Consider the following 24,201-nt stretch of genomic DNA (forward strand, 5'->3'; position numbering starts at 1 on the left):
TCAAATATAAGAAAAATAAAATAATTTAAAAAATCTAGAACTAAACAGATTAATTCAAAAAATGATTGGCATGAATAAGTTTTCTTCTGTCGATCTTATGATTAAGTATGTGTTTGAAATAAATAAAAAAATTGGATTAACAATCAACTTATTTTGATATTATGATTAAGTATGTGTTTCATGTAAAAAATAATTGGATTAACAATCAACTTGTTTTAAACGAAGATTCAAACACGTCACAAGTGAAGTGGACTATATTAACCAATAAACAAAATATTTATAAATAATTAATTCATGATGCGAGTTAAACTATTAATTCAAAGGCTAGATTGGATTTGTTCGGAGGAAACAAAAGAGAAGAAGAAGAAAGCTAAGTTTATAAAAGAGAATTTGTTTTTTTTCTTCTCTTATGACATACTAATCTACCATCTCCTCAATATTAAATAAAAAATACTCTGAAACTGATATACATTAATAATTTAATAATTTAATAACATAAAAACAGTTACTATCTTTAAATAAATGCTTTTAAATCACTGATTCAGATATTAATATTTTTTAAACTGAAACTATTAATTATTATATTTAACATTCTATTACTAAATAATATTCTTCAGGAACACACGTTAAACACATCTTATTAAATGATAGACTAACACAGTAATCTTAAATCGATGCTCGAGACAAAAAAAACTGCAAATTTATTATATAGAAGGACTGTTGAATACACACTATTGACTTATAATACATAATTTTCTTTTCAAAATATTGTCATTTTAAAAATTAAGAAAATCTTGGTCATTTTCAATTTTTTCCATAATTTAATATTTTAAAAAATAAAACAAACAACTAACAGAGTAAAAAAATAATACAAATAACTATTAACAAACAAACAAACAAACTTGTAGTTTTCAAAATAAAAAACATAGCATTTGAAAACAAAGAGGGTACTTTCCTTTATCCACGAATCAACCTTTAGGGGTATATTTTGCTGTAGCATTTAAACATTAATGCCACGAACTCCAATGAAAAAGCAACAAAAGAGTTTGGCAGATAAGGTGAAAGCACCTCGAACCTCCAAGTTCCAAACAGGCACAACAACGACAGTGTGGTGATGCTGCTCCAACAAGAATTGGAAAATTTGGCAACGACAAAACCTTCATAACAAACCAACCACAGGGTTAGGAGTATTTTGTCAGAAGCCAGACTAGGTCATTCTCTTCTGTAGATAACTACGATCCTAAGATACCTTAAATCAGATGACACGTGGCAGAAAAAATCTATAGCAAGAGAAGAGAGAACAGAGCATTATACAAGCCAAACACTACTCCATCCGCAAAAGCAAGGTGATGACAATTTTAGTTTCTAGTGGAACAAATGATACAATAATAAATTAAAATTCATTAAGGAGGCTCATGCTTACTGAACTGATACTCATAACTGCTTTGAGATTTCATCAACCGCATGACGGAAGATTCACATTTCTCAATGCATGTTCAGCAAAAGGAACAATGATGTTCATTTCAATCTCTCAAATGCCCAGAGGCATTTTGATGTATCTCAAACGTACAGGCTGCAAGACGACAGACTTTAAACCTAAATGATAAGGCCGAATAAAGAACCAGATGTTGGAGTCAGAAGTTGTCCACCATAATTTTCATTTGTATGGTGGTCTGAAAGGGGCTAAAATCGCGCCTACCAGATAGACCCTTTGATTGCTCTTCACTATCCACTTGATTCCAACAAAAAATTTGTCCAACTCATAGGAATCTCAAAACAACTCAAACTAATTCATGCCAGAACGAGGTTGAAGGCTATTCTCGAATCCACCAGGGACAAACACAGGAAGCTGATTTGAAAGGGAGTCCCTTTTATATCTTGGCTCTAGGGGCAAATTGGCTGATATGCTATCTTGAGCCCCCCCTGATGTCAAATGTCCTTTATTTTTCAAACCATCTTTAACAGGGGCACTCAAAAATGGACCTCCATAAAAGATAGAATCTCCTGAATACATCAGATTCTGTGTGTGCTGCCCTGGAGACCTGGGTGCAGATGATGACAACTCCTGCTGAGGAATCACTGTTTTTTTCCCAAAACTGCTTGTTTCAGCATTTACATTTGGCAATTCTATGCGCGTGGATGACCTATTTCGGGCTTCTGATGGCAATAAAGGTACTGAAACATATCTGCCAGCTTCTTGATCCCAGACAACTGATGTCCGTTTCACATCTCTTAGAATAGAAGTGTTAGAAGCAGAAAGCAACAATGGATCATGGCCAATTCCTTTTGGCATTGCTGTCCTCCCATCAAATCCAAGAGATGGATTAGATACTGGATTCCTGAAGTTTGACAATGTTGCTTTAGAAGTTAAAGGACGCTCAGGCACCAAACTAGGAATTGAGGCACCTGACCTGAAGCCACCCAAACTGTGACCCTGTGGAAGAGGGCTGAGTGTAACTGCCTCATGAACATGGCTAGGACTACTGAAACTACTCATACTTTGAGTTCCAGTCTCATACTCATCGCGACTTCCTTGACTAGGAGCAATAGAATTTTGGACCGGAGACAATCTTAACTCGTGTTTAATTTCCCTGTTAGTTCCTGTCTCAGTGCTCAAACTACTTCTGATGCTCATGTTACCACTAGAGCTCAATTCTGCATCTGGTAGGCGGTGGTTGTCTACAGGTCGCAAAACTGAAGAAGATGCCCTGGCTTTTGCAGCTGCTCTCACTGCCTCTTGTGAATCCAACTTAGCAAGCTTCCAAGCACTAATACGAACAGGTCTTTTCGGCATCTTTTGCCCTCTTTCTGCAATCCCCGCTGCATCTGGATCAACAGTTGACGGTAGCATTCCAGGCTCCAAGTGAGGCACAACTTCATCCTAAACCCATGTTAGGCAGGCCCCATAAACCAACTCAAAAATACTTTTAAAGAACAAAAACATTTTACTTTGTCAAGAAAAACAATGAGAAAAAAAAGAGTAACAGGATGTAATTTACATAAAAAAAAAACTACATGAAAGGTTCGTTAAGAAAAAAAAAGCTATAAAGTAAATATAGGAATGAAAATCACTAAATTAGGCATACCAATGAGAATTTACTTAGTATGTCACTAATACAGGGACGGGCACAACAGCACCATATAAATTCAGTCAAGGTTGCAGCCAGAGCCATTATACATAGTTCATTCCCCCTACCTCCAAAGAATTTTTTTTTGTTCTGCCTACTCGCTCTTTCATTAATTTCTTTTATGTAATGGTCCTAAACTACATAAGACTTTAAAATAGAAATTTGCTTTAGTACATAATAGCTATTACTTTGGAGTGATGGAGGCTTTCAGCAATAAATTTATAAACCTTCTTTATAGGTAAGCAAGTCATAATATGGCAGCTGTTGTGATTTAGTATATAATTGCCAGGCTGAACTATTTTAAAACAACACAATTTTCATGATACCCCGATTAGTGGAAGTCTTTTTGCCTAGTAAAAATGAGGGTTGACAAGCAATAGACTACACGTGAAGGAAAATCGTGTTGTAAGCTTTAATTCAAAATAGAGAGGCATGATTGTAGTGCTCAATAGGCTAAATTAGACCCTATTCGGTTTGCATTTTTTTTCTATTTCCAATTCCTATTTTCTCAAATAATTACAAAAATCTTCCTCTCACTGTATACAAATATTTGTTAACAGGAAATAAAATAAAATAAAATGACAATTTTGTAATTATTTGTGAAAAAAGAAAATAAAAAATAGATTTTTTTTTAAATCCTCAGTTTTCTTATCACTTTAGCTCTTTCCGTGGATTAGAAAGCTACTCCAGGAAAATTCAAGTCATTCAAATTTTAAATTTTAACCTATGTAGCATTTGAATGATAAGACCCTAATTTTCCTAGAGGTGATTCATATTTGAAAAAAAAAAGTTATATTCGAAAAGCGAGGACTTAAGTGCCCAACATCACAATTAAAAGCTTCTTTTGGAGGATTTTAAAATAAATAAGAACAGCTTCTGACACTGACTATTACCCAAGAGTTCATCAATATAGTTTCCTAACTAAAAATCGTTAATCCACAAGCACAGCCATCTTTGGGTACCAAATATACAGATGAAATCAAGTTAACCCAAGTACCTGATAATCGACAAATACCCTGGGAGGGGTACACCAAGCCCCTTTATATTGCAAACCAAGAGAACTTCCTCCACTCAATCCAGTTGTGGCTGAGCCTGTTGGAGAGTAAAGTGGATCTGGCAATTCCTCATCTACAGATGCCCCTGCAGGTGCTTCACTCATGGCTCTCATTGCTACAACATATTCATAAGTAGTGATGCCCTGATCCAACAAGAATAAAGGAGGTAAGATGAGAGTACCACTCTTATGTGTGAAAAAGCTAAAATAATGGTCAAGAACTAAAACATGATTTTTATAGTGCTCTGTAAATCTCAGTGGAAGCAAAACATCCCAGACATAATTCACGAAAATTCATAAGTAACTAACATTGATAAATTATTTTTCCAGTTCATAAAAAAGCTCTTCTAATTCTAGATGAATTTTCTGAAACTTATCCTGAGTGTCATTCCACAGTTTCCTTGATCAAATTAGATTAGCCAAGCAGCATAGAACCATGCACAAAAGGATGGGGGTGGGGAAGAAAAAAGAACAGAAAAACAACCTCAGATTCTCAGCTACTGAATCACTGACCTTCCTGATTAGTATCATGTGGAAAAAGAAAAGCTCACCCAAAGGCACACAAGCCAAGATAGAAACTACAGTACATACGACCTACACATTGAAACAAGAAATATAACGAACTTCTAAATATGATTAATAATAGTCATTAGTCATATGCCAGATTTAAAGTAAAACAAACAAAAGACGTACCACAACAGCAGCAAATGGGGGTCGAGAGAATCCATTTCCAAGTCTATCAATGATTTCAGATTCCATTCCTCTCTTATTGACAAAGAAACGCACAAAAACCGCAATACCCACTCCAGCTTCAATGACTAGCTGAAATGCAAAAGGATAACATACAGAAGGCCTTATTAGAAACCAAAACAAATTATAGCTTTTAAATGATAAATCATTCACAAGGACCGATATACATACCCAAGCAAGACTAAAAGCCATGAGAGCAATAAAAGAACTGTAATTTTTGTGACCCACGCAATTGTTAAGCCACTGCAGCAATGCGATGCAAAATGTGAAACTTTAAGTTAAACAAAAATTATGAAAATGTTCTACCAAAGTTGAATAAAAGCCCAAGATGTATGCTTCACTTGGCACACCAAATCATACCCGACAATGGTGATCAAAGCCATCAACACATTTATCACAACTTCTACAATGTTTGCTGAACTTGCGCACCTGCAACACAAGACAAAAAAGGCACGAAATACACTACTCAGTTAGAAGCAGAAGTTCAGTCCAAGGTTTAACGCTACTTCTCTAAAATGCCTCAATTGACAGCTGCATGCAACTAGAGATGTTAATAGGGTTAGACTAACTTTATTCCCAAGATTCAAGAAGCAGAAACTTCCAAATGAAGATAGAGGAAGACTGAACTCAGAAGGGCACATAATTCACTGCCATCTTTAATTCAAGTTTCCAGGAAAGTGAAAGGAATTTCAAAAATAGATAAACCAGGAAGGAAACCAAACCAAAGGGGCTCATAATTATCTTGTATCTCTACCACTTAAGTTTCCAGGAAACTCGAAATTCAAGTTAAATTAGGATCACAAATAAATAAATAAAGTACTGACCAAATTATTTTAAGGAGATTATTGAATTGAAAAGGGAAGAAAAAACACGATAACTGTTGCATAATCAGGAGAAAGATGAAAGAATAAACAAAATAAATGAAATCATAAGTCATAACTGCGCCAAAAAACCTTGCTTCTTTCTCAAAGAATGATATGAACATAAATACATATTTCCACAACATATACCAACAAATCATGGCATTTTCCAAAGCAAACAAAATCTCTTTTTGAAACTTATTCTCAATGACTCATTATTTGTTATTGTACTGGTGACATTAGAATATGCAATTAATATCCACCCAGGTATAAAATAAAAATATAAAAGATATCACTTACAGCCAAACTGAATAGGAATAGAAAGAACAAAAATTGAAATATTAATGCAATGTTCAAAGAGTCACAAATCACAACCCAATACCTCAGCATTGCACAAAGTGCAGAACAGAGCATCTTCACCACCACCCCGCTCATCGGCCGTTGCTTCCTGTTTCCGGCAATCTTCATGTGTAAAAAGTATGCAGAAAATTCCACCAACTACATTACATGAGCTTCGGTTATTCTGTTTCCTGGAACTGTCTACTCTGTCCATATCTTCCACTGAGCTTTTCTTGCTCATATTTGTCGTAGACCTTTTGGAAGATGATGGAGAATATTGCTCTCTGGCAGCAATGCGTTCATGTTCAGAAATGTGATGCTTTCCTGATAAATCATGAGCAGAATCAAACTTATTTCCCACTCTAGTGTCAAACTTAGGCATAATGCCCGGATCTGCAGGGTTAATTGCAGTGCATCTGATGTAAAGAATGAACACAATGAGTGCCTGCAATACCACAAGAATGAGACAACAACATAAGCTATGTTTCTTGTGGGTAAGTAATAATATACATAAAAGAGGTGGAATGACAAAAAGGTGATTTACATACCACAGGAGAGTAAACACCAATGAAAATGTATTCCCATATACGACCTCCAATGAAGGGAGCAAGGAAAGCATAGAAAGCAATCACCAACAAGCAAAATACAGTGATCGCAACAACCTATTCATGAAACAACCAATAGTTAGAAAAATAAGTTGGCATGCCTGCAACTGATAAAAATAACACAGTGTAACAAAAGTGCTAAACATCGTATAAATCAACAAAAACATGGAAAAATAGCATTTAGATATATTTAAATGATATAAGGATCAAGTTTAGGGATTTGGATGCAAACATGCATGGTAGAGGAATGAATAAGGCTTTTGTACTAGTAGTTGATGTTCTAAGGATCACATTTACTTTTCTCACTCAAATAGTACATGGCTAATGTAGTCGAAAAACCGCACACCAGTTATTTTTTGTATTTGAATAAATTACACTCCCCTTCAATTGAGAGATGCTCAAATTCTATTGATTTCTCTAATATTTTTTAAAATTACACTACCCTCTCTGATAAATTAAATTGTGCGACGCGTGAGATCCATGTCAATGTAAACAAGCTTCTCAGGAAATTTTTCTCTCTCAAAATCCCTGGTGACTAGTTTTGGACTCAATATCCTGACTTTGAAACTTTACAAGATGAAATGAAGATTTAGGGGTGAAGTTCCAAAACCAATAACATTGTTATTCAAGGCTTCATTTTATCACCTAAGTCACACAGTCAATCATACAAGTGTTCTAAATTAGCAGTTGGTGACATTGAGGCTTGAAGAAAGTGGAACACTGCTCCTATGAGATCCAGCCATAACTACACATTGCCTTTGGGGAACATTTAATTCAAAATCATGTAAGTATACTGCAATTTTTATCTCTTGAGAAGGAAAAGTGCAATTTTTCAAAAAGAGAAGGCAATGTAATATGAGCACCTCTCATGGGAAACTAATGTAATTTAATCTACACATATTAAAATCAAAGATACCAATAGCGTTGACAAATCTATTTACAAGGGTAGCTTGTTGTAATATGGATGGAAGACAAATCCAAGAGAATAAACAATATTTGACTTACTATCATACGGATTGGAGAAGTAAAAGAAGCACTTTGTTTTCTATTTTTTAAGAACAAATGATATGATGAAAACTGTGCAACAAAAGTTTAGGTCTAACTAGAAGTGTTGCAATTTAACAAGAGGAATGTGACTTCAAAGTAAAGATGGGAGAAGATGTCAGGTCATATGTTTTTAAGTTTAAATGCATGAGATAAAAAATACAAAATGATGGAGAATTTAATGACAACATCACCGCATATATGTGAGATTGTTATAAAGGAGAAAAGCCACCAACGGTTATTTCTATTGCAAAGTACCTACCAAGTTCAAAGGCAAGTTTATTGTATTGTTGTGTTCAACTATACTCTACGGTAGAGTTTAGTGAATATTGGATTTAAAAGAACAAAAATGCAAAGAAAAAAAAAGTGGGAACAGTATAAATGAGAATGTTAATGCATATGATATGTGTTGCCACAGAAAAAAGCTAGGATCCAAAATGGTTGTATGTAGCATCAATTGAAGAAAACATGGCAAAAAACATTTAAGGTGATTCGGATACACACAAAAAATATCACTAGAAGAAGCACCAATGAAAATAGTAGATCACATGATTTTTGGTTCTGTGAAAAAAAGAGGGAGATCAAGAAGGATATTGAGAAATGTTCTTGAGACAAATCCCATGATAAATAACATCTCTGGAATTTTGGTCTTCCACTAGCCCTTTTTTTTGTTTTCAAAAACAGTTTTCCAACCCTTAGTACGAAGACACCAATAACATAATCAAACACACATTACTGTACAACATAAAGTAGACTTTTCCCAGCCAGTACCTAAGCGTTAACCACGAACCTATACATCATTTAAAAAAAAAAAAAACATACAAAACACGCGATTACGATAATTGAGCAATCAAAGTAGGCTTTTCCGAGCCAGTAACTAAGCTTTAACCACGAACCTATACATAATTTTAAAAAAAAACATACAAAACACGCGATTTCAAGAATTGAGCAATTAAAGACGCATGATATGAGAATCCGCACGAAGTTAATCACGAATCACTGATTCCAGCAAACCCTAGCAAAAGGAAAACTTAGAATCGGAAGAAGAAGAAGAAGAAACGATAAAAAGGTATACCTGAAAAGTGTGAGCAGGTAATTGCCAACCATGTTTTCTCACCATTTCTGCTCACAGTTGAATTCAGATTTGACCTTCTTTCTTTCCCAAGTCTTTACCCTAAAACCTTTAACTAGCAATAAAGCGCACTAACTTGCTACTTCCAGCTGCAACAGAGTAGGAATAGGAACACAATAAAATAAATTAAACAAATCCAAAATAATATACCTAATCCTAATATACAAGAAACGCTTCTTACTTCTTCCACACACTTTCTTGTTTTTTTCTTTCTGATTTCTTCTTCCTTCAAACACTTCTTACTTTCAATCTTCTTTAATCGCAAAAAACTATTCACTAATTAATTCTTCTAGTATCTTCAAGAGTCTAATATTCTCTAAAATCAGATAAGAACAATTTAAATATATATTTCCTTTTTAATAGAAAGGTATTTAAAAACAAAAATAATAATAGAATTTTAAACTTCAAAATAAATAATATCTCATAATAAAACTTTAGCTGAGAAAACTAAGATTCCACTTTATAACTAATTGTTTAGATTTATTTATCTAGTTAAAAAAATAATCAAACTTTCCACTATATTATTATATACATAACTTTGACATTAAAGATTCATCAATATCTTCCTTATATAAATTTAGTTTATTAATAGTAGTAAAAACACAAATGCAATTTGTGTCAGTTTTTTTATAATGATAAAAAAATACGTTATTTAAAAATTAACTATTATAACTATTAAAACAAAAAACAGAATTAAATTTATACTGTAATTATAAAAGATATATGTTATATTATTTAACATTTTTTTATTGAATAAAAAAATTAAAATATTTAGATTGAATTTTTTTCATATATATTTATATAAATAGAATATGAAATTAATTTATATTTTATTTATATAAACTAAAATTGATTTAAGATATCTTTTTTAAAATATACTAACACGTTAATCATTTAATTACATTATTATTTAATTTTAACAAAATTTAAAATAGATAATCATAATTATAAAATTACAACTTAACAATGAATAGAAAAAAAAAATATTTTTTATGTAAAATCATTGATAATTTAATATTTAATCAAAGTAATATGATATATATTATACATGTTATGAAAAAAGGTTTATATATTAGGTTTATATTTTTTATTAAAACATCTTTTATTTATGCTTGTAGTCTTTTATCTGTTAAATTAAAATAAAAATTTAGTAAATAACAAGTGGCATTTCAATTTCTATATTCATAAAGTGAGAAAGTAATTTACGAAATCATGTTGTAAAATAAAATTAATTAAATTATAAACCAGTTAAAGAAGTAAAACTCAATCTTAATATTTTAGAAAAAAAGTTAAACTCGGACTTTTAATTAAGAGTCATTATTTTTTTTTTTTACAATTCAAATTCAAACTTTTCATGAAGCAAAATATCAGTTTAACTTTCGCACTCTCGTAGAGTCAAAAGATGGACTTAGGATTGAAGTAAAAATAAGTTCTAAAAATACATAAATATTTAAAATAATTTAAATATTTGTTTAATTGCTTCATACAATAATATTATTATAGTCTATCACTCACACTCTTTCGTATATAATCATATTTTAAATTTTCATACAAATTAGTCGAATTTTTAATTAAAAAATACTATATGGCATAATAATTGTGAATTCAAAGAAATGCAAATTGGAAAAAGAGGAGGTTTTTTAGAGTTTAATATATATTATCAGTGTAGGGTTTTTTACTGTCAATGAATAAAATGTTCTGAATATCATTTTTTAAATAATTATTATATCAAAATTATCATATATAATAGTTTGTAATAATTAAATAATAGCGTGATAAAAAAAATTATGTGCGCTATTTATTTAATTTAATTTTAAAACAAGTGCGAAACATCTTTAATGTACTATAAATTTGATTCACATTAGAACTTTGAAAATCATTGTACTCTACCATTTGCCTTTATTGTTGATAAAACTCTTGAGTACGATAAAAAGCTAATTTATTCTTTAAAAAATACATGAACGGTCAAATAAGACCAAACATATACGTTATAGCTAAGTACGAAGTTGTAATTTAATTTCCTTATAAAATTTGAGTTCCTTTAATGTTAAGATACAGCCTATGATATTTTGTTTTATGAAATCAATATAACTGATCTCACCATTTTAAATAATATATAAGCAAATTTATATTTTTAAAATTTTATTTATTATTAATTTTGATTTTTAATTAAAAAATAATTTAAAATTTTAACTGTAAACAATATAATGAGATTTTATTTATAAGCAAATGTATTTTACAGCATATACAGAGCTTGTTTTTTTAAAATGAAAACTCTCAATGCCTCATATTTTTCTCGATAAAAAAAATAGTGTATCTAAGATACAATACGAACATACAAAAATAAAATTTCAAAATATTTAAATGAAAATAGATAAAAAATATTGTAGTATTTGGGTGAGGTATTTTCACGTTTATGACTTAAATGAGTGTTGGAGTGTTCCAACTTTCCATTCCTTTCATTTTCATTATTCTTTAAAGTCTTGAAATTAACACAAATTTAATAATAAATTATTTTTATTCATATTATATCACAAAATATGTAAAAAAAATGTTAACTTCATAAACTAGGGATTATATAATAGTTATTTTATCAATTAATATCAATAAGTGTTTGTATTTTAATATGAAATATGACACTTATCATCCAAGTATTGTCATTTTAAGGAGGGCCAAAGTTAAATGAGTTGGACAAAGCCTTGGCCATATTGAGTTAGCATAGGTCCACATAAGTTAGGCCAAATTGAAACTAAGTCAACCCACATATGGGTTGGGCTTAGTTAGTCCATACCTAGGTTAGATTGAGTTGGTTTGAATTAGCTCAAGTTTAGGTCAAGTCAAGTGGGATAGACCATATTAAGCGGAGTCGGCTCAAAACCAAGTGTAAATTATTGCACCCAAGTTGAGACAAATCATCTAAGGTTCAATTAAGGCGAGTCATCTTTGACCCAGCCCCACGACAAGTTGAGTTAGCTTGGGTTCATGTTAGACTAAGTTGGGACAAACTCATGTTAGTCCAAATTAAACTGAGCTCAACGTGAACAAATTAGGTTAAGTCGGACATGACCCAAGTTGAGTAAAGATAGCTTGGTCCTAATTGGGGTTTGAGTTTAACAATGCTCAATTCAAACTTAGTTAAGTCAAGTGCATATCAAGATAAATCGTATTGAACTAAAATAAAGTTTGATTAAACTTTATCAAACTCAAGTTAAATTGAATCCAAAAAACATTATATTGAATATGACTAAATCGAGCATAAATCACATTAGTTATAAATTAAGCCTAAATCAAATCATTTTAAATATAATCTAAATTTTTTATGCAAACTAATTTAAATTGAACTTCAACAATTTAATTTAGCTAAAATAAAATTAGATTTTAAATATAATATATTTTATTAATATATGTGTTGAATTCCAAAAATCCATCATGACCCAAATTCTTCCCATTTTTTTTCAGATTAGCACAATTCGTGTTTTATGTGTGCATTAAAAACTAGTACAACTATGATAATATGATTTTTTGTTATAACAATACAAAAACTCATATTGAAAATGACCATCATCATTCTTAAAATAAAATGACCCCATCAGCTAACAACTACATCGGATATAGTTGATTGATATGTAAACTCCAAGGATTCGTTTTCGATTAATTTCATTAAAATGTATATTTTATTATACACCCATGCAATATCTACAACACATTAGTGTCAGCAAGGATCCACTAAATACTTATACTTCTATTTTTTTTATTACATTATCACCATAGTAGGTGAATCAAGAAAAAGACAAATTATTAAAATTTAAATAGAAGAAAATATATTCGCAGTTAAATTAAAATTACAGAGCACTTTTTTTTAATAGAGATATAAATGTAGGAAAAGTTCTTATATATATATATTATACATAAATATCATCACATTAAATAACGTACTTTGGTTGGTGTAATGAATAACTTATTAAATAAATGTTAAAAGAAATACAGCTCCACAAGTATAAGTACACTGACTATTAATTAAAATTATGTTCGTTGTTAATTAAATTTTGTTACAAATTTTAATTTCAAAATTATTCAGATTTGAAACGTTCACCCATACATTTCATTCCAAAATTGCATGCAACTAATAAATTATTTATAGGGTTGTTTGTTTCCAATTGTGGCACTCTTTTAGCAGATGAAAGAGTGAATGTCACATTCAGATATAGGAGATTGAGGTGACTTGAGGACGGAGAAAAGTGGGAGTAAGTGACTTTTGTTTCGTCTCTCACATGCAGAGGAGAGAGAAGAAAAACACATATAATATGTTTATTATTAATTGTTTTATCTTTTTTATTTGTAAAAAAAATCGATAGATATATTACACAATCGATTAAACTTGTATTTATAATACAAAATTAATCGATTAATCGTAAGAATTTAATTGGTAATTGATTACTCAAATAGTAACATTAATTATAGGGATGTTAGAGCGGGCCGACCGTTTCACATAGGCCCGTCCTGCATACAAAGTGCAGACTCGTTCTGTATATGGGTTGGTTCGTAGGTTTGCGGGTTGATCCATTTTTATTTTCTTGGAATGTAGAGAAGGAGTGGAGCCAGTAGCGGTGTGCAACCGTGGAACGACGATAGTAGCGATGTACAGCAGCGGAGTGGTAGTAACGATGTGCAGTAGCGGAGCGGTAGTAGCGCGCGACAGTTGCAGGTGAAGCCACACGGAGTCGCAAGTGGAGCGAGTGGCGGTGCTGCAGAGGAGACTGCGCCGTGTGCGTTTTTTAAATAACGTAACTGCGTTGTGTTTTGAGTTAAAACCTATTTTTCTTTCACTCAAAGTTGTCACTCCTCCACTCTACCATTGTTATCAAGTCAATTCATTTTATTTTTTTTTGCAGACAACTCCTCCACATGACCCACCCCAATTCATTTTTTTTTATTGCAGGTAACTACTCCACATGACCCACCCCACTTTGCCATTCCTAATTAATTATAACTTATTTTATGATATATAATCAATTTTGTAAGATTTTATTATTAAATTATAATTAATTATTTAAGTGTTTTTAGGTGATAATTAATTACGTGTGATATTCTATCCTATATAATTGATTATGTTTAAATTTTTATGGTGAAGATGTTTGATGGTGTTTTAAGGGGTGATGTACCAAATATAATACAATATGGATAATAATATTTAAGTGAATTCCGTCACAAACAATTAGATTTAGTTATTCACACCCTTATCCTATCTTATATATAATCCTCAAAATACAAGGGTTCCTTATATAAACAAATTTACATAAATGATGTAATTTGTTTACATTATTATAAAAATAGTAGATTTTTTTGTTTTGTTTTTAAAAATAGATAAATCCTGTCAATAAACTTTAATTAAAAATGATTTACTAAAGTTGTGATGATACCAACGATTTTAATTTGTGATTGAATAACTTTTATAATTGGGATCGATGCACGTAAAGAGATGCATGTTTCATTTATATTTTCAATTAATTTAGCTTTGAAAACTTAAAAGATACCTTTAATATCCATTAATATGCATGTTTCATTATGTTTTAATTCAGGCACTGGTTCTAGTTTAGAAAACTTATTTGATGTGTTGGAAATTAATTGGTAATAATTTGTATGAAAATGTTTTAATTATAATGTTTCAAAACTGTGGGAGACTATCATAAATAATATTTTTTTTCTCTTAAATACTTTAATTACATTATATATTCTAAACTTAAAATTTAAAGTTATTAATTAAATTAAAATTAACGTTCCGTCCGTGTTAACGCTGTTAATAAAACGTGCACTTTCAGAGGAATCATTTGAAGTATCGGACACGTCCTCCTCTTATCCCTTTCTTTGTTTTGTACTGAAATAAAGCCATACCAAATTCCACTACAACTTTAATGATCCAGAAAATGTTTGGAGATTTTTTTTATATATGGAGTTTTAAGGAAAAAAATAAAAATATAAAATTGAATATTTATATAACTTTTTCGAGAGTATGAACAATATCAAAAACAGAATATTCAAAATAATTAAGAATAAATTTACTCTTAACCTGTAATCTATGTTTCTTTCTTCTATATTATGTTATATATACTAAAATATTTTATGTACTTACTTTCTATTTATCTTACCTTGTTACAGATTTAATTCTATAATAAATATTGTCTCATCGATTATTCGAGTTTTTCTGATTTGTACTGTGTTTAATCACTTATATCAGTAGGCGACTGTTTATCATAAAAATAAATTTGACGCATGATGTTATAATAATAAATAAATTTAAATATATTTCTTTATAAATTAGCTATATATAAATTAATTTTAATTTATAATCACAGTTAAATATAATTATATTTTATTAAGAAAATGTGTTAACTTATATTTCAAATACTTGGTTATTAATTATTTAAAATGTTGAAGATTTATTATATATAAGTGGGTGCAAAACTCAACCCATAAATCAGGGATTGAGTTAGGCTTAAAATTGACTAAACTTATCTAATTAATGAGAAATAAATTAAAAATTTGTGTAGATTCTTAGAATGAAGCGATTTTAATTTTATTTAATCGTATGGACCGAACAAGGAAGTTAGAAGGACTGCTACGTAATTGGGTCTTCGTTGTGACAAATTAATGATTTAAGTAATGAAACACTTTTGCATTGCTTTCGTTTCCATGAAATGAGGAAAATCAGACAAAAATGAAATACTAATAATAAATTCAGCAGCCTAAAAACCATTGAATGGGAGCCACCGACTTCAACGTTTCGCTCGTGCGTGAGTTACCATAGAGCAGAGAGTGTTGAACTTTAAGCGTGCCACAAATTTTGGATCACTATTTTTTCCGTTTCAGTACTAAATCTTCTTCTTCTCACTCTCACTCAACAATTCCCATAGTTTCAGTGCTGATAGAGCACAACCGATTCAGTTACCATGAACACGCTCCTCCGATCCACTCTGAGGACTAAGGCACGTGCTGTTTTGTTTTCTCTCTTCATTTTTGTTGTTAGTTGAATCTGCTCATGTTCCGTTCCTCGTTTCACAGTATATGTTTTCCCCTGTCCAGATTCTGAGTTCCGATTGTGCGAAACTGACTTGCGCTTATGGGTTAGATTCATGATGAACGATTAATGAAACGTATCTAGTTTAATGGCGCTCTGAATCGTTCGTTGTTCTTGTTTACTTGTTTTATGCAATAGGATTTAAGGCGTTTGCGCTAAACTACTTGGACAGAATCGTAGCTTACGAAAATATAAAATTATTAATTATTCATTATATCGTCGGCACATTCGTGGAATATTTTAGGTGCCTGTTCAGTATTCATCACTTTTGCCAGATTTTCATAATTTAATCACATTTTTCTGTTTCTGTGTCGTCACCGTTTGAGGTGCTTCCTTGGGGTCGTTTAGATGAGTTGATTTGATTTATTACGGCGTTTTCGTTTATTGTACTTTTTAACGCAAGCAATTTAGTAATTTTTGAAGGCTGTAGTCCAGAATTTTGAAATGTGGGCTGCTTGATTGTGTTTCTGTATTCTTAATGGTAATCTATCATGTATGGTAATTTGTTGATTCCATTTGGTGTAAACTTGTGATGTTGGTTTTACTTTCTGTTTACAGAATGCTTCATCTCTAGCATATGCTGCGGTTTCCAGAAGTGTTCAGGAAAATCTTCTTCAGAGTCGCTTGTGGTCTAGATCAAATAGCACGGAAGCTTCCTTGGCAAAGGATGATTCAGCTAATGAAGGGAAAAATGGTCCAGGGTATATAGTTCTTCTATGTCAACACCTTTTCATTTTTACATGTGTATTGATCCTAGCGCTGTCTTGCTTGTATCTTAATTGGTGTAGTGCCTTTGAACTCAATATGAAAACAATTACTCTTTATAATAAAGGATATGTAGTTGGTTCACTACAATTACATGTTTCGTTTTTTGTATATTAAGGAAAAAGAAAGAGAATAATCTTGATAAAAAAACTTTGATTCCATTAGTTTTGTTTAAACTCCATTAATGGTTGAGATAATTAAGCATATTTTTGACCAGTAATTTTTACGTAGTGTTTATTAAAAAAAAATTATGTTATTATGTGAAACCTTTATTTTTTGTTTAACAAAACAATGAAAAATTAGTTTAAAGTTAAAACAATTTGCAAGCCTTATATTGCTACTGTTAGTAAAACACTTCAACTTTCTTAGGTTCAAAGGCCATAGTATGCTTGCTCCTTTCACGGCTGGGTGGCAGACTACTGATTTGCATCCTCTTGTTATAGAAAAGTCAGAGGTGAACTTTTTTGCAAAATTTCTGTTATTTTTTTAATTACTGCCATGGGATATAATAAGGAAATCACCGTTCCGTCTGTTTTTCATTTTAAATATTTAACGATAAATTGTTTTTCAATTGTTATTTCCTGATTAATGGATTCAGGGAAGCTATGTGTATGATACGAATGGGAAGAAATATCTTGACGCACTTGCTGGTTTATGGGCCACTGCTTTAGGTACGTATAATATTACCTTCGCAGTTATTTATATTTTTATCTTTTCTGAATGGTATATTTCTTCTGATTCATGTTCTCAATCCATTTTGGAAGCACTGATTGCTATAAATTTAACTCCTTGTTGATATTTTAGCATAGTCTAATCAGCTATCCACTAAATTATGTCTAAGTTTCCCAGGGATCCATCTCCTTCCCTGTATTTGATCTGGATTTTTTTATCTTGGCAACAAGTATAAGGGATGAACCATTGTGACTATTTTTGCAGAGTGCCTTATATACGAATCTTCAGGGGATTGGAAAAGATATATTTTGAGTTAATTAATTGGAAGAAATGATGTGTTGAAGTTGTTTTAACTTCAGTCACGATTATAATATTTATTAACTTTGATCTTCATACTCACTAAAACTGCGGAGTATATTCACATATTTAAATTATAAATAATGTAAAAGTTTTGTTTTCTAAATTTTTTTGTGTGCATTGAAGTATTTTGACCTGAGATCAAATGTATTTTATTTTCCAGGGGGAAGTGAGTCACGTCTTGTTGATGCTGCCATGGCACAATTCAAGAAGTTGCCCTTTTACCATTCCTTTTGGAATCGAACCACCCTACCTTCTCTGGTATTCATTTAATTCTCTTATAACTGGATTTAGAGGATAAAATACAGATTTTGGGTAAAAATCTTGCAATTTTGAAGTCTCAAAGATATTTGTCAAATTTGCTGCCACTGAGAGTTGGATAAGTGCCTTTGGGATGATTCTTTATATCTGTTCACCGCTTATAGGATTGTTTACATTCAAATGGACTAAAGTGTAGCTCACATATTTTCATTTCTAATGGTGGGGAGAGGTAGTTTGAGCATGTCTCAAAATGGATGCATTTTCCATTTGTGAGTGGGGGGTTGGGATGATTGGGGGATGAATCCGTGGTATTTTAACCAGTCTACCTATTCATGGAAATATATGAACTACCTTGCTTGTGATGAACACTGTAATAGTCAACTTTACATTTGATATGTACTTAATATATATATTTTCATACACAGGAGCTAGCCAAGGAACTCCTAGAAATGTTCACAGCCAGAAAAATGGCAAAAGCTTTTTTTGTTAACAGTGGATCAGAAGCCAATGACACTCAGGTTTGCCAGATTATTATCCCTGTTACAGTTACATTTTCTTTGGAAATTTTTATTTAATTGTAATGTAGATGTTTAGAATGTGTCTACTTTTTCATGCAAATAAAAAACTTAAAATCATTACTATAGACTACATATAACACCTGCAACAGGTACCGCCAAGAGGGGGAAATCTCCGAGCAATCAAGCACCTAAAATATTTGAGGACAAAATAAAATATCTTCTTAATGCCGATGTGGTTTTTTAGATAAAGATTAGATCAATCTTTTCAGGGTTTAATAGAAAAAGAAGACAAATATTATACATTTCTTGTAAACATATTGTTGAAGTGTATAGTTTTGCAGAACATATTCTTAGATATATTTCAACTATGCATGTTTTATTTCAGGTGAAACTTGTATGGTATTATAACAATGCGCTTGGAAGACCAGATAAGAAGAAGTTCATAGCTCGTGCTAAATCGTACGCATGACATCTCAAACAGTGCTGTTTTCTTTATATAGCTGAAAGTATGAATAATATCTTGTGTATTATTGTTTTTGTCAGGTATCACGGTTCAACATTGATAGCAGCCAGTCTTTCCGGGTATGATGAACTTAAATGGATTTCTTTTTTCCAGTAAAGTAGTGAGTATGTAGTATACATTTTTATGTTATTGTTAGAGATCCCATATCGACTAAAAACTAGAGTATTTCATTGTATATAAGTGGGTGCAAACCTCATTCTATGAGCCGGTTTTATAGGTTTGAGTTAGGCTTATTAAAGTCCACTTTGTAATAACTATTCTTATTAAAAAATCTCTATTCAATTTATCAACACTGTATTTCAGACTTCCGGCTCTGCATCAGAAATTTGATTTGCCAGCACCTTTTGTATTGCATACTGATTGTCCACACTACTGGCGGCATCATCTTCCAGGTTACTATTTGGATGGCCAAGTTTTTAGTAATATTTTAGACATTTATTTTAGGGTATAGTAATAAATACTATGCATGCTTATGAACATTTCAGGTGAGACTGAGGAAGAATTTTCAACCAGATTGGCCAACAATTTAGAGCAGCTGATTCTGAAAGAGGGACCAGATACAGTAATACATTCATATGCATGCAAAATGATTTCTACTACTGGAACATTGATTTTTTCACTGACCTAAATGTTTTTTATTATCACAGATTGCTGCATTTATTGCTGAACCTGTAATGGGGGCAGGAGGAGTAATACCTCCACCGTCAACTTATTTTGAGAAGGTATTTTTCCTTATATCTGCTTCACATGTTCTATTTCAAAAGGATGGATACCCAGTATATTTTGCATTAATATCTGCTTGATCGTTTCAATCTCTCTGCTGGGTGGCCATTATTGTGATTCTGGTCTGCCTTTCAAATTTACTGTTGCTGCTTTCTTCTGTTCACTCCCCATTTCTAATGATGGTTTTAGTGCATTTCTAAAGCTTTCTAGGTTCATTACCTGTGTTTGCTTTGTCTCAGTTATTTTTTTTTTAATTTGGGTCCTCTTTTCACGTTAGTTATTACCCTAAGCGCATGACTTTCAAGTACTTTTAGTGCTTCTGAATTGTTTGGGTGGTGTTCATTCTCTATTTGTGTTAGCTTGCCGAATATGGGAACATTCTTTTTGTGTTCAAACAACAAAGGTAGACTGCTATGTTTGATGGACTGCCGAGTGAGATTTACGAGTACCCATTGATGGAATTTGACAGCATTTGCTCAGTGCATGTGCAACAGTTTTCCAGTGCTGGTCTGCCTCTGTTTAGTTGTGTATGAAATTCCGGCAATGTGTTGTCTATGTGGAGATTATTCTTCTAGGTTTCTTTCTTTTGCTGTCAAAGGACCCCATCTGTGTCAAATGTATGGTACGCAACTCTTGTTTGAGATCAGTTGGAGGTTGAGGTGACCACTGATACATCATAAACTTATCTCATATGCTTGAGATGTGTGCCAAGGAGATGCAATCATGCAAGGAGCTATTTACTAAAGATGTTTATTTAGATTTTTCATGTCATGAGAGATGCCCTTGTCATTCCAACTACTTAAATACAGGGAAGTGTTTAGAAAATAGTAGTCGTTCGTTAGTCCTATTGGTACTGAGCTAGTACTTGGATTTGTAGTATGCATGATAAGAATCTCTGAAGAACCACACCACAGGAGCTAGTTGTTGTAGGGTAGCAACTTCCTATACTCCAACAAAATCAAATCACATCCCTTTCATTCAAGAAAGGAATTTCTTGATTACCCTTTCTAGAATTAAAGGGTGTTTGAGTTGTTTTTTTAGAGTGCAAGAAATACCTGTAGGAGAGCCCAATTCCTATAAATTACACATTAGAATCTCACTTCCTATAAACTGCACTTTAGAATCTCATACAGTGTGTAGAAGCTACACACTAAAATCTCATACTTCCTATATACTAACAGCAATTAACAGCAATTAACCACTCTTTTGAGTCTTCATGTACATCTTATAATATTATGGTTGCCTAAAGTGAGAAAAGAAGAGAAAGTTACCAGAGAAAGAGTTCTTGATTGCAAAATTTATCGAATGTGAACAAACAATCCGTCCACTAATAGGATTTGTATAATAAAGTGACTACTCATCAAACTATGTGTATATTATCAGTCCATGAAATAGATAACTTTTTTTGTTAACGGGAGTTTTTCTATCATTAATTCCTTTCTGATTTTCCCAAAAACTCTTAATGTCTTGATGTTCTAGTTAGAGTATTAAAATATTCCACAGCATCATCTTTCATCAACACTATTATGTGTATATTTTCTTGAATGAAACTTTTAAATATCTTTTTGTTAGTTTTTAATTTGTTGGCTTTTATAAAATTTATAGTAAGTATAAACTACGCAGATCAAATGTACATTCTTGCAATTTGCAAAAATTCCATTTTGCTAACTGACGCATAGTTTGCTCGATGAGTGTTTTTCTTTTTGTACATGACATTAATTAATGTTGTTTTGGTTCTTCCCCTTTGTCCAAAATCAATAGAATATAATAACATTAATTCTTATGCAGGTCCAAGCTGTTGTCAAGAAGTATGACATTCTTTTCATTGCCGATGAGGTACTTCCATAATACTTTGTATACTGTTTATATAGGGTATTCTGTTGTGCAGTTTTCCATTTTAATTGTTATGTTATGTCTTTTTTAAAGGTAATATGTGCCTTTGGAAGGGTTGGGACAATGTTTGGATGTGACAAGTACAACATTAAGCCGGACCTTGTATCCCTGGCTAAGGTAAACATGAAACAGCTCTCAATACAGATTGTCTTTCTCATCATAGAAGTTTGTACAATGTTTCTCATTTTTTCTGCTTGACTTCTAGGCATTGTCTTCTTCGTATTTGCCAATTGGAGCTGTGCTTGTAAGTCCAGAAATTGCAGAAGTTATACACACACAAAGTAACAAACTTGGTATGATGGTTCATTAATTCATCAGAATTATCACTAAATCTTCAGGCTTAATATTCTGACACGTTTGCCTATTTTAGGTGCATTTTCTCATGGGTTTACTTATTCTGGACACCCTGTAAGCTGTGCTGTTGCAATTGAAGCACTCAAGATCTATAAGTGTGTTCTTTTGTTTCGTGTTTTTATAAACTGATATGAAGGTTATCCTTTATGCTAGTATATAGCAATGCTTTGTCAATGGAGTATGATTATATTTTTTACATCTTTCTTGTAGGGAAAGAAATATTGTTGACCAGGTGAACAAGATTTCCCCAAGGTTCCAAGAGGGCTTAAAAGCTTATTCTGACAGTCCCATCATTGGAGAGGTGTATATTGTTTGCTAGGTGACTTTAAGCTTGTGGTTGATAGATTGTATTATCACAAACATTACATTATGGGATCTGCAGATACGGGGAACTGGCTTGATTCTGGGCACTGAGTTCACAGACAACAAATCACCTAATGATCCGTTTCCTCCTGAATGGGGTGGGTTCAAATCAATACTCATTTTCCACTATCCCTATTTGAAACGTTCTTGACTCATAGTGTCTATTTATCATTTCTAGTAATCTTAATTAACTGTAATATTCTAATAAAAGACTTGAGCAATCTGCACGCAATCTGCACAAGTACTTGACTAATCGTGTCTATTTATCATTTCTAGTAATCTTAGTTAACTGTAATGTTCTAATAAAAGACTGTCCTTTAATACACTTGAGCAATCTGCACAAGACATTACGTGGGTTGTGTTATATTTAAAATACGTTATTAGATCGTATGATGGATTGGATAGACTATATTTTGATTTTGACGACTTTATTTTTTGGTTGTGACTGCAGGAGTAGGTGCCTATTTTGGAGCACAATGTCAGAAGTTTGGGATGTTAGTTCGTGTAGCGGGAGATAACATCATGATGTCTCCACCATATATTATTTCTCCTGAAGAAGTTGACACGGTAACTTCACAAATAACCGATAATATAATGCATGTACTACTTTAATTTTAAAATTTTGTTGGAAGTTTTATTTATGCATTTCAATATTTTACCCCAGTTAATCCGTATTTATGGGGAAGCTTTGAAAGAAACGGAAAAGAGGGTACAAGAACTCAAGTCTCAGCGCAAGTAGCTTAGCAAGATGATGATGATGAAGGTATAATAAACTCTGCTGCGCCCATATCGTGTGATAAGGAATTACATGCTGTATTAGCTTATTAAACTTTTTTCCAACGTTTTCTTTGTTGTAAATGTCGGTAAATCGATTTCCTAGTTGCTTCCTATTTTATATTCTAGTTATATTATGCTTATAATAATACTCGTTGCATCCTCCACATTCAACATGAGTATGAACCCTCCTCTCATTAATGAGTTGGCAGCATCGATAGTTTAAGAGTACAAAATTTAGTTAGCCAAAACGACAATTAGGCGATGGAAATTGTGCAAAGGTGAGAGATGTGTGCTCGTTCGTATTCGTGAAAAGCAATAGCAACACATTGATACCAAGCTGCACCTAATGGTCAGTGAAATGATAAAAATGTTCTTAAATAAGGGGGATGTTAGTCAAAATACATTTTCGAATTCTTTTTCTGGAACATGATTCAGATTCTAGAACATTTTTTTGGTTTCTGAAATTGTTTTTAGAATATTTTTTGGATTTTGTTTTCTAGATTTTTTTCTCAAGAGTATATATTTTTTTTCTGAAATTGTTTTCTCAGAATGAAATTTTAATTTTTTAATTATATTTCATTTCTGAAATACAAAATTTTAGTTCGGATTTACTTTTTCAGATGTATTTTTTAATTTTGAATTTTAATTCCAGTACGAATGGGAAGAATAATCTTGAAAATGAAGATTAATTTGAAGATTTTAAAGTGGATCAGGTGCAGAGTCACAATTTATCATGGAAAAATTAGCCCGTTAGATTTTAGTCTTGGTTTTTTTACCTTCCTTAATAAAAAAAAAAAAATGAATCCTGCTTGAATTTAAGTGCACGTGTGATTCTGCATTGTGAGTTGTTGGATATTATGATCGTTGAGAATTTTATGGAGGTTTTGAACTTTTATTGAGCGTCTATGGTACGATTGGTGGAGGAGGAAGGACTTATGCATGGCTTGTAAAATGTATATGACTTTCAAATTTGATATATTGATTCAAATTGAGCTAAATTTATACTTG

The 24,201-nt window shown here is 31.8% G+C and overlaps 2 protein-coding genes across 5 annotated transcripts; one reads left to right on the top strand and one right to left on the bottom strand.

Moving 5' to 3' along the window:
* Positions 1 to 881: 881 nt before the first annotated feature.
* On the bottom strand, positions 882 to 9,199 carry LOC137817878 (putative protein S-acyltransferase 19). Of its 4 annotated transcripts, XR_016517290.1 has the most exons (11): positions 9,094 to 9,199; positions 8,856 to 9,001; positions 6,680 to 6,793; positions 6,175 to 6,576; positions 5,293 to 5,361; positions 5,104 to 5,175; positions 4,876 to 5,004; positions 4,696 to 4,776; positions 4,126 to 4,326; positions 1,429 to 2,881; positions 882 to 1,157 (listed from the first exon to the last, which is right to left on the bottom strand). XR_016517290.1 is itself a non-coding variant. In XM_090297201.1 (10 exons), the coding sequence occupies exons 2-10, from the start codon at positions 8,898 to 8,900 to the stop codon at positions 2,728 to 2,730; spliced, it is 1,260 nt and encodes a 419-aa protein (XP_090153327.1). In that variant the 5' UTR covers positions 8,901 to 9,001; positions 9,094 to 9,199; the 3' UTR covers positions 1,309 to 2,727. The 4 variants fall into 4 exon arrangements, 3 of the variants coding, with proteins under 3 accessions (XP_090153327.1, XP_068477206.1, XP_090153326.1); XM_090297201.1 differs by lacking the exon at positions 882 to 1,157 and having other exon boundaries at positions 1,309 to 2,874; XM_068621105.2 differs by lacking the exon at positions 882 to 1,157 and having other exon boundaries at positions 1,309 to 2,881.
* A 6,388-nt stretch (positions 9,200 to 15,587) lies between these two features.
* On the top strand, positions 15,588 to 23,359 carry POP2 (Pyridoxal phosphate (PLP)-dependent transferases superfamily protein). The gene is made up of 19 exons (XM_068627356.2): positions 15,588 to 15,895; positions 16,546 to 16,688; positions 17,122 to 17,206; positions 17,351 to 17,423; positions 17,945 to 18,042; positions 18,468 to 18,560; positions 18,946 to 19,019; positions 19,104 to 19,142; positions 19,387 to 19,475; positions 19,569 to 19,645; positions 19,731 to 19,805; positions 21,595 to 21,642; positions 21,733 to 21,816; positions 21,905 to 21,992; positions 22,070 to 22,148; positions 22,264 to 22,354; positions 22,436 to 22,514; positions 22,868 to 22,983; positions 23,081 to 23,359. The coding sequence occupies exons 1-19, from the start codon at positions 15,860 to 15,862 to the stop codon at positions 23,153 to 23,155; spliced, it is 1,542 nt and encodes a 513-aa protein (XP_068483457.2). The 5' UTR covers positions 15,588 to 15,859; the 3' UTR covers positions 23,156 to 23,359.
* Positions 23,360 to 24,201: the final 842 nt, after the last annotated feature.

Source organism: Phaseolus vulgaris, chromosome 11, assembly GCF_051622355.1.
Source record: "Phaseolus vulgaris cultivar YP4 chromosome 11, ASM5162235v1, whole genome shotgun sequence".
NCBI lineage: Eukaryota > Viridiplantae > Streptophyta > Magnoliopsida > Fabales > Fabaceae > Phaseolus > Phaseolus vulgaris.

What these genes read in the sequence shown, in the direction of transcription:
- LOC137817878 (XM_068621105.2), bottom strand. Translation starts at nt 8,900, where the DNA reads ATGGTGAGAAAACATGGTTGGCAATTACCTGCTCACACTTTTCAG. An exon ending in GCTTTGATCACCATTGTCGG is followed by an intron (nt 5,176 to 5,292) that starts GTATGATTTGGT and finishes GCATTGCTGCAG; the next exon opens with TGGCTTAACAATTGCGTGGG. An exon ending in GGGTATTTGTCGATTATCAG is followed by an intron (nt 2,882 to 4,125) that starts GTACTTGGGTTA and finishes ACATGGGTTTAG; the next exon opens with GATGAAGTTGTGCCTCACTT.
- POP2 (XM_068627356.2), top strand. Translation starts at nt 15,860, where the DNA reads ATGAACACGCTCCTCCGATCCACTCTGAGGACTAAG. An exon ending in GATCCACTCTGAGGACTAAG is followed by an intron (nt 15,896 to 16,545) that starts GCACGTGCTGTT and finishes TTCTGTTTACAG; the next exon opens with AATGCTTCATCTCTAGCATA. An exon ending in CTGGCGGCATCATCTTCCAG is followed by an intron (nt 19,476 to 19,568) that starts GTTACTATTTGG and finishes TGAACATTTCAG; the next exon opens with GTGAGACTGAGGAAGAATTT.